Here is an 11,113-nt window from a genome sequence, read left to right on the forward strand (position 1 = left end):
AATAACATGAAGGGCAATAAGTTGAAACTATTAGGGGGTTTCAATTAAACAAAATAACTATATTCATGCTTATATTACAAGGGCATATATAAACAATATCATAGGCAGCAATGCTCTACCATAACTAGTAATATCATTGATATTTTAAAGGAGCTAATTTGATTGGAAATTAAAAGTTCTAGTGCCCTTTATGAGAGTCAAAAGTGATTGGAGGGCAATCAGTTTTCCAATCTTGTTTCCCTGAAAATGAATTTGTCAATATAAAACAAACATAAATTAATTTAAAAAAAAAAATTTCCACAATATAAGTTTTTCAAAGAAAAGCAACAAACTATTAAACCAAAAATCTGATAATCTACCAAGCATAAAACTACCACAAATCAGCATCAATAAACAAATAAAACCCAGCATGAACAGAAATTAAATAAATAGCCAGGTCAAACTCAAAACAAGCAGAAATTGACATAATTAGGGCTCACAACCTCTATGCCTTCAAGGCCAGAACATAATTTTCACTTTAGGCTACTGAAAAAATACAAATGAATGTGCATTGTCAGTTTAATATACATTTTCAGGAAAATAGCACTTTCCAGTGCTACCCTGAAAAATATTTTAACTAGGATTATTATGCATAGGGCCTAGGCTATTATGAAGTAACAATTGTTTTCTTAAAATGTTTCCTTATGACTGGGACTGGTCCTAAATTTATACCCTATACTCTCTTTTTATTATCTGGTTTTTGCCCAACAACTATAATAAACCTTAGCATAGCCTTAATTTGAGGGTTTGAACTAGGCTAAATCATTAATAGCTTAGCAGTCACTGCATTTGCCCTAAACAACTCTTACCGGTGTATCAAAAGTGTAGACACACTCATCTTTATAGACTTTATCAGCTCTTGAGGGCACTTTCACATAATTTAGTAAGTTTTCAATCTTCTGCATGGTATTTAGCCTATCAAAATCTGAATTTCAAATAGCTCAATAGACCAAATTAATGAAAACATCTATATGATTAGGGATTACAAACATGTGTAGGCTAGGTAGCGCAGTATGTAATTGATGTATATACCTTTTGTATATGATTACATCTGCGAATTTATGGTTCGTTTACACATTGCGGAAATTCATGCGGATTTATGGTTCGTTTACACATTGCGGAAATCCGTCCGTTTCTGTTCGAACTATGGCTAAAATAACGCTGCGTTTTAAGGCAAAGATTTCAAATTATTGCAAAAGCATGACATATGTTCTCACCATCTTCTAAAAGCTGTTGAACAATAGAGACCCAAATGACACCGTTTTGTTTAGTTTTCTTATAGCCTGGGTGTGTAGGATCATAGAAGCTGGGTGTAGCCTTGAACCAAAGTTATAAGATCGTGTAGTTTTTGATAATCCATACTCATGATTTTATTTATTTAAAAATCTTGCCAAGATTCCGTGCTGATTTGACCAAAACGTTGCGGAAAACTAGAGATTTTTTCTAGCACAAAAACGGACGGAATATCCGCACGGATTGCTAAATCCGCATGAATATCCGCAATGTGTAAACGAACCATTAGCAATCCGTGCGGAAATTACGTCCGTTCTGGTGTTAGAAAAAATCGCTAGCTTTTCGCAACGTCTTGGTTAAATTAGGACGGAATCTTAGCAAGATTTTTAAGTGAATAAAATTATGAGTATGGATTATCAAAAACTACACGATCTTATAACTTTGGTTCAAGGCTACACCCAGCTTCTATGATCCTGCGCACCCAGGCTATAAGAAAACTAAGAAAAACGGTGTCATTTGGCTCTCTATTGTTCAACAGTTTTCAGAAGAGGGTAAGAACATAGGTCATGCTGTTGCAATAATTTGAAATCTTTGCCTTAAAACGCAGCGTTATTTTAGCCATAGTTCGAACAGATACGGACGGATTTCCGCAATGTGTAAACGAACCATTAAAGCATAAAAACTGATTCGTGAAAAGGAAGAAAATGTAAAAATGAATAAAAATGGAAAAGAAAATGAAGCTGAAACAGTGATGTCAACTGAACAGGGAGTATTTTCCCCTGTATTTTTAAAATCCCTCTAGAGTTTGAAAAATACCTTTTATGGTATATCAATTAAAAAACGACAAATTTTCTCCCTCCTAAATTTTAAATTCCCCCCCTTCCAATTTGTTTTAATTGATGCCACTGGCCTAAAGAGGTTTTAACATGTACACAAGGTGCTTTAATAAGGAGCACTACATATATAATGAAGAAACAATGGAAGGGTATTTCTAGGTTGAAAGAATTATATGTGGGAACATGATTTCACATTGTCGTATAGCCTCTTTTATTTTATTCTTCTTTTAGTACGTTTCATAGACGAAAATTCGTGAATTTCTTTAGTTTAAAGCACTGAAAAGCTCTTTTGATCTTTTAGCCAATCAAGAATCTACCAGGTCTTGACCAAAAAATTGCAGTTGTTAGTTTAAAGTCTTATCAATTCCAAATAACTGGCTCTGCATACTACAGGATTTACATTTCACACTTGGGGGAAAAAATTGAATACCAAATATTATTATAATCGTCATTACAATTAAAACACTGATGGAGAACAAGCAATTAAATGGGGGATAAACATTATATTTTTCGAAAACATGGACGATGATAATCTTTAAAACTTGCAGTTGTGCTATACTAGCTAATGAATGGAGTAAAAAAAATGGTGGAGATAACCATTCATCTTAATAGAAGAAAATGGGAAATAATAGAAAAATAATTTCTCTATAAAAATTTATGAAAAAATAATATTTTTCTCTTATTTCCCGACTACAAATTGGGAAAAGTTGGGGAAAAAAATCCCGACTTTTAAATCAATAATTCCTATCCATAAAATTGTGTGAATTTGGACTATCGTAAAATTACTAAAATGGGAGATTGGCACATGTTATTTAAAAATATAGGTGATGGGAATCTTTACACCTTGTAATTTTGCTCAATTGGCCAAAGAATGTAGCAAAAAAATGGTGAAGAGAATTATTCAGGTTAATAGAAGAAAAAGGTCCCGACTTTAAAATCGATGTTTGTTTTTTTTATTCAAAAATTGCTAAATATATTTGGTTGATAAAACTATAGAAAATTATGTCAAAACTATAAATAATATTTGATCCTACTCCATCACACAAAAGAAGAAAAAATAGACAATTAAGTTGCAAAAAAATAATTCAACACCTAAAATTTGAAATAAAAATAGATTCCAATCAAAATTCGAAGCAAGAAAGCTTGACGCATATTATGCCGGAATTCTTTAATATGATAGAACATATCATGGTACCTGGACGCAAACCATTTGTTTGAATTTTGGACAAAATGTAATTAAGGCATCTTGCGTAAACAGGTGAATATTTATTCATCTGTTTTTCTCTCATATTTATTATAAGGAATCAGCCTTTTCGGGCCATTCTCCCAACGAACATGCTTTCAACGGCGAATTGATTCTTTATATAACTCATGTAATATATATATTATGGTATATAACCTGTTTGCAAAAGTAAAGCTATGAAGATGATTCCATGCTATAACCCAAACGAAATAAAAGAAGAAAGCTAAATAGTATCAATCACAATTCAGTTTAAAATCCCATCTATGTATGATCCCCATCTTTGCATAAATAATACAAGCAACAACAGGCGCAACAATGAGAAAATTCATCTAAGCAGCAACATTTTTAATCCATATCTCAGCTCTATATCCAAGGGCCGTCCTCAGAAAAGCACCTATGTCCTCAAATGTGACGTTATTTACTCAGATAATTGCTGAGACCGTTTGTTAAGCATGACAACATTCAAAAACCTAGGAGAAAAGAGAAATCACAGTCAGTGAAAAATGAGGAAAAACCGAAAATTTTTAGGAAGGTCTTCGATAAGTCAATAAAATAGTTGACCTTATTTTCCCTCGTCCTTTTATATTTTCTTATCTGTCATCTCTACCTCTGTGAGGATTCCACAGTAGAGCTAATTTGTAAACTGTACTGAATGATGTGCTTTAAAAGTTATCAAGAAACCCCTAGGATTATTTTGTGGACTTCTAGCGATCTTGAAGAAAGTTTCTGCTTATGCGTCTATGGGTCGTCTAACACAACTAGCCTGCGACCAACCCAAATGGAGCTTGGATATATTATATGTACTAGCAGAAATTTGTATTCCTGTTTCAGTCCATAATTCTATGTCCAAAATCAAGTCGTTATCTCCACAATTTGTCTGTTCTTTTGTGATTATTTTAAGCGAGTCTTTACTTCTGTCAAAGACTTGTTTTACTTAACTTATGACATTGGGCCTGGGTAACATGGTAGTACTAAGTTCTCGACCCCAAATGTTCTCCTCGAGGTTTTTAAACTTAAACCAAAATCAACCAAAGGTTCTGACTGTACATATTTCAATCAGTTCCAAAACACTCTTTTTGGGTTTGATCATTTTAAATACATCTTTAATTCTGTTCACGACTGGTTAGCGTAGTTTTTGCTGTGGACAAGGATGACCGAGCTCTGAATCATACAAAACTACATTGGGGCTGTTTATCAGCTTCTTGCAATTTTTTTCGTCAAGGGATGGTTCCTGATTCTTTGTTACACTGTTTTTGCACAGAAAAGTCAGTTGCTTGATTCTGGTAATACAGATAGTATTAGTTACACAGGTAAACAGATTTAAATATTTAGTTAATGATAATTAGTTACATAGTGCGCTATAGTGATACGTTTTAGATGATAATTTAGTTACATAGCATAATTTTTGTCTGCCTTTTTCAGCCCTTCTTGAACATCTGCAGCTAAATCGTCTTGAATATTTTCTGCACCCAGATGGTACAACACACAGCCAACAGTGCACAAATAATAGCAATTTTGTTTATAAGACAAACCTTTAGGCTAATTTTCATTCAACGTATTTTTGTGATTGCGAACTATACCTATTCTTGTTTTACTGGCGTACGCAGCGTGTAAATAATTTGAAGCAGCTTGGTGTTCAACAGTGTCTTCTTATTTGTGGCCCCTCTCTTCTTAGTTTATGAGACATGGTCTTAGTATTCATCGGGGCTCTGAAATAAGAATGCATTTTCCTTTAGCAACTAGTGTTTACTAGGTAAGTGTTGTTTTGGCTTTATTTTTGGGGCCTTGTGAGGAACTTAGGTGGTGCTTCAGTGCCATTGAACTTGGTTGCCATATTTTGTTTGCATGAACCAATTTAAGGGCTACTGATGACCTACTTATTTTAACTATTTGTACCACTCAAATTAATATGTTCCTTAAGATTTTTGAGAGTTTGGATGCTTTTAATTATATTTTGAACTGCCCCGCAAAGTCACAGTGTAGTGATGTCCACTTGTAACACCCTTAGTCGCCCTTTATGGAATCTTTGTAGAATGTTTGGTAAACATCTTTCCTTTGAGAGGGAATTACGTTACCTTAATTTTATTTTAAAGAAAATTTTCTGGATGATTGTCATATTCGCTATGTTTTGTGGCCAGTTTATCTCAGAGCTAATTAGCCACCTAATTAGTTGAGTCATTACTCAAGTGTTGTTAATTTGTTTTCCTTTTGGTTATAATGCAGCAATATTTTTGAATTGTCTCTTGTTTGCAAGCACACGTAAGGTAGTAAGTATTGACTGTCAAAAGGTTTACGAATGTTCTTTCAGGAATGATATGGTCTGTTCATATCCAGTGACAAGAGCCACAAATTATCAAAATTCCTCGTTTATTACATGGGCTTTACATGTCCAGTTTAGCAGAAAAATGGATATGCTTGCTAAAATCAAATTGCTACAAAATTGATGTTTTTAATCGAACGATTGAAAGCGGAGAATTTTTAAGCGTCGTCCTTCCCCATTCTCACAAATATGGACATGTTGAGGATCGTTCGATCTATTCGACCCTTCATGGTTAGGAACGTAAAATAATGGCTGAATTGTGCTAATAATCACTAAAGCTCAAGAAAGGCAGTAATAAGACAATACTCAAATTAAAAGAATCTGATTTTGTTTTAATTACCAATATGCAAGACTTATTTATTTTAAAGTCGCTAAAAAAAAAGGATATTTGCGTAAGGGAATTGATATAATTTAAGATAGGGGGAGGGATGGCCCTAGAAAGTGGACGCTGACTTCGATTTTAATGTGCCAATTGTCTTTAAAAAAATATTTTGTCTCCGTTGGTATGATAGTTTTCGCCTCAGATACATCAGTACTTACGCTGTCAAACCTAAAGATTAATCAGGAAAAAGTAATCAGAAACAAGTTTACGCGTTTACAGGCCTTATAGTATAGACCAGTTTAAGGTGTTTTCTTGCGGCAGTCCGGGTTATAAATTCTTAGCATCGATTCTAACGACTGTGGTTCCCCACAATACCTAGATGAAAGAAAGAACAATCAATCTCTCAATCTAATTTTTTAAATTTTCTAATGCAGTATCAATTTTAAAAAAGCTTTTCAACAATCTGCGAATTTGTATAATTTAAGATAAGGGTGGAGGGGTGGCCCTAAAAAGTGGACGCTTCCTTCGATTTTAATGTGCCAGTTGCCTTAAAAAAATATTTTGTCTCCGTTGGTAAGATAGTTTTTGCCTCAGATACATCAGTACTTACGCCGTGAAGCCTAAAGATTGATCAGGAAAAAATAATCCGAAATAAGTTTACATGTTTACAGACCTTACAATATAGACCAGTTTGAGGTGTTTTCTTGTTGTAATCCGGGTTATAAATTCTTAATATTGATTCTAACGAGAGCCCCCCCCCCCCCAATACATAGATGAAACAACGACCAATCAATCATTTTCAATCAATCACTCAATCTAAATTTTAAAATTTTCTAATCCAGTATCAGTCTTAAAAAGCCTTTCCAACAATCTGGATAGTCTTTGGAAAATCCCTTAGTTAGATACATAGCCAACGTAAAAATATTATTCAAAACTTTTCTTTTCTCAGAAAGTAACCTTTTGAACGTAAAACCATAAAGGGTAAATCAAGGACTTGAACATGAACCCTCAAAACAGTTTTAGAATTGTGTTGTTTAGATTGATATCTGAAAGATAAATATCATCAATTGCCATTTGGTGCGTGGTTTTCAATGAGGCCGGTTTTAAATCGGTCACCTTCATGCAACAGCGCTATTAAAAAGAAACAGAGATGACATGGCTGCATTATAACCGGAAAATTCTTCCAACACGTCTAAAGAGAAAGCTACGTTTTACAGAAACGGTTGGTTATGAAAATGAGATTTTGCTATCTTATGCCCTTCTGCCTTTAATGCTATTAGAGCGCAGACGGAATTTTGAAATTAACATGACAAATTCGTATTTGTATATATAAAGGATAAAGGTAATCCAGAGCCATTGTTGGTGCATAGGGTGTCGAATCGACATTTCACTTGATGGGTCTTTTTGCTGTGATAAGTAGCAAGTTTGTCACCTAACCTTGCTGTGGCGGGGATTAAACCCTGGGTTCCTCATTGCCAAGCTGCGCATCAATCTAGTGTGCTACATAGGCGCCCATAAGCTGAATTCCAGGGGGGGGGGGCAAACCTCGTCTAATTGACACTTTTAATGCTATATAATAGAAATCTCTGAACAAAAATATAAAAATAAGGCAGCATCATTCCGCCAGGGGGGGGGCAGCCCCTGGCCCCCCCCCCCCTTATGGGTGCCCATGCTGTGCTATAACAAGGGCATCTGCATTCATAGGTTTACTCATTTTATTATTTGTATCCCCTTATCTTTTATTAGAGTAAATGGTGAGTACGGGTAGGGGAGATTATGAATTCAAAGGGTCAGTTTAACTACAAAGGGGCTTTGATGCAGAATTATATATTTTTTGGGGTACTAGTTAAGAATCCAGTAGTCACGCGATAAGTGAATTTTCGTTAATGCCAATGAAATAAAACAAAATAAAATAAAAATATGATAGTTCAAACACAAATTTGGGCTATATATTTGCGCATTAGGGGAGGGGGTAAAGCATTGCATATATTAAATACGTAACCTAACCCAACCTAGGTACCTTTTAGTCCCCCTAAACCCCAAAAAACTAAAGTTTAAATATAGTTCGCAGCGTGAGAAACCCTTTGTTTTATACAGCCTCTCCGGGTAATGCATATCTGATCTTCAATACAATTTTTGCGTGACTGCTGGATTCTTAACAAGTACCTTTTTTAAATAAACCCCTCTTTATAAACCCCAAATATTTCAAATCGAAGGAAATTTTAAGGACTTCCACAAAACCTAACTTTATTCAAAACCCTTGGATGACAAGCATTGTAGTTTAGGATGTTGCATGAAAAAGTCAAATATGGGTTCCCTGAAAGGGTGAATTATATGATTGTTTTATTTTTTAATATGGCAACTTCCTTAGAGAAATTCACCCCTTTTATGTGAAACTTTACTGAAGCACACAGTATCAACAAACAGTCCCTGCTATGCAAATCACCATTTATGACTAATTTCGTATACGACGTGATGACGCTTGAATATTTCAAATGAGCTTATAAATAAAATTTGTTTGACCATATATTCTTGCCAACTCTGAACTGGTCAATCAATACAATTAATAACCTGATTTCTCTTATCAATTTCTCAGTAATCCTCTTTTTAAGATGGAAATACCCATGTAGGGGTAAGTGTGAAAATTAAAATGTATCAATTTGCAATGTCAGCAAAGTCGGTAGACGTATTTTTTATCTTTGATCCTTGCTCACATTTATGCAACCCTGCAAGCTTCAAGCCTTATTTGAAATAGCTTAGGCTAATAATTGCAGGGAATGTGTAATGGTTTCTGATAACCGATGTGTACAGTATGCGCAGTCAGGCACGTACAAAAGCATGGGTGCCCATTAGCCGAATTTTAGAGGGGGGCTTACCTGGTCTATTCGGCACTTCCAATGCTGTATAATAGAAATCTCAAAACAAAAATTTAAGAATATAAGTCAGCAACATTCAGCCAGGGGGGCTGGAGCCCCCCTGCCCCCCTCCCCATATGGGCGCCCATGTACAAAAGCAAATACATTGTAATGGACCAAATTTTTCAGAGAGGAGATAAATAAACAATATGGAAAAGCCAAAAACAGCGAAAATAAATACAAGTTTCAACACTCTTGAAGAGTATATGGCCCCAAAGGCCCCCACCCTGCTTTTCTGCTTACACAAATAAGCACCTTTAGCAGGTATCAAAACTAGTTTTGGAGGAACGGGGTCTTTCCTTAAAAAAAGTATGTTTTTGATCGCAAGATAAAATATCCGGATATCTTAAATTTTTACACCTTAGTCCAGTGGTCCCCGACCTTTTTTAAATTATGTACTCTTAAAATTTATTTTATCGTGGAATACCTCCTATAAAAATCAAAAGAAAAAGGTCATTGAAAATAATGTAGTAGCCTAGAATTGGGGCTACTGAGAAAAAGACATGTTAAGAAAACAATTCTTGCTTCATAATATAAACAAAATTGTAGTTGACATACTTTGAAGGTGCTTCCACTATACTTTACACCCCTCCCCCTAATCTGCAAATATATAGCCTCAATCATATATTTCCCATGTGTCTTTCCGAGCCTTGATTTCGTCAGCGTTGATTCAATTTATAGGTACACGGGTTGAAACAATAATGAGGCATGGCAAATTACATTGAAAATGTATAATTTGGGTTATTTATTTGCATATTAAGGGGGTGCATAAAGTATAGTAAAAGTACCTTCAAAATGTGTTAACCCCTATTTTCGTTGCGTATTATGAAGTAACAATTGTTTTCTTAACGTATTTCCGTCCCAATAGCCTCAATTCCAGGATAATACCGAAAACAATATAATACCTGACGTGGGTACATTTAAAAAAAAAGATAATTTCAAAGCAACAGAACATTTTGCACTGTTATTTTTCAGACAATTTAGCATGAACACTTAGGAATCGAAAATTTGACGCTTACATTTATGAACAGAAAACTTAATACTTCTCAATGAGATCCTTAAGCTTGGATATTCAAGCTCAGCTTTTTAAAATCTGGACCAAATGATGACAGGCAGAGCCTTAAAGTTGGAACAGCATCAAGTTATTTCTATGTTTGTTCTTGATAAATGTATAGGCTGAAAATACCCTTTCTACAAGCTCTGACATGGGCAAATCCCCATTATTTTTATTGGGGGGGGGGGGTGGGGCAGGAGGGGTCCATATTCGGATGGATAAGGGGCATGGGATATATAATAATATTTTATCCAGATTATTGGGGGGGGGGTAAATTCCCTGATAAAAATTGAGCGTAGTGAGAGTTGTTTACTTTCAGTTGTTTAAATAACAATATGAATTAATTATAAAAACACTAATTGGGTTGTTGTTAGCGAAGCACTGTAGACCAGTGTCATTAGGCAAGTTACCCGCTTCAAAATGAATGAGACGCTGATATATTAGGGCCGTTTTTTAGCACTAAGATCTTACATCTAAGATCTTGCATCTTTCTGCAAAGATTATCGTTTTTTAACTCATCTTTGTTCTAAGATCTTACAGCTCACTGACATTAGCAAAAAGTGTGGAAAACGCCACTGTTCTGCCATATAGAACAATGATGAGAGAATTTTGATGATATACTCATCATTGTTCTCAGACCGCTGATCAGACCAGATTGATGAAAGACATTTGCATAAAAACGACAAAAGATGTAAGATCTTAGTTCAAATATTTCACTTTTAAGCGTTTTCTTACAAAAAATGTAAGATCTTAGCACATTGATGAGTGAAAAAAGAGGCCTATTGACTGCGAGTCTGTTTGCTTTCTCAGCATTGTGAATGATTCCGCGAATGAGAACGTCACACTTACTTACTATGTGAGTGAGCAAAACGGGTGTTTTCTGATCCTAATAAGGTAAATATGAAGTTTTCAATATAACTTAGCTAAGATGCAAGTGAATACATCACTTGATACCTTTTTAATGCTCTTTCATAGTTCAATAATCACTTCTCGGGGAAATTACATTTTGAGCCCTTAAAGGGCTAAATGGGATCAAAACTGGCCATAGTAACCATAAGCAGTAGCGGATCCAGTGGGGAGAGGTGAGGAGACGCGCCCCCCTAATGTAGTCTAAAGTAGTGTAATTTACCTAATTAACACAAGTTTGCGTT

The 11,113-nt window shown here is 34.9% G+C and overlaps 1 protein-coding gene across 2 annotated transcripts in view; it reads right to left on the minus strand.

Annotated features, from left to right (window-relative positions):
* Positions 1 to 1,170, minus strand: part of Usp5 (ubiquitin specific protease 5) — a 108,182-nt gene extending 107,012 nt beyond the window's left edge. Inside the window, exon 1 of one of the 2 annotated variants that reach the window (XM_089093199.1) lies at positions 1,072 to 1,170. Coding sequence is in view for 1 of the 2 variants with exons in the window: in XM_089093198.1 (XP_088949324.1) it covers positions 849 to 944 (96 nt within the window). In the remaining variant the exon portion in view is untranslated. Of the gene's footprint in view, positions 1 to 848; positions 970 to 1,071 lie in introns of those variants that run through there. The other variant, XM_089093198.1, reaches the window with a different exon arrangement.
* Positions 1,171 to 11,113: the final 9,943 nt, after the last annotated feature.

Source organism: Artemia sp. Qi Xiang Cuo, chromosome 8 (assembly GCF_049724085.1).
Source record: "Artemia sp. Qi Xiang Cuo chromosome 8, ASM4972408v1, whole genome shotgun sequence".
In the NCBI taxonomy this organism is placed as follows: Eukaryota; Metazoa; Arthropoda; class Branchiopoda; order Anostraca; family Artemiidae; genus Artemia; species Artemia sp. Qi Xiang Cuo.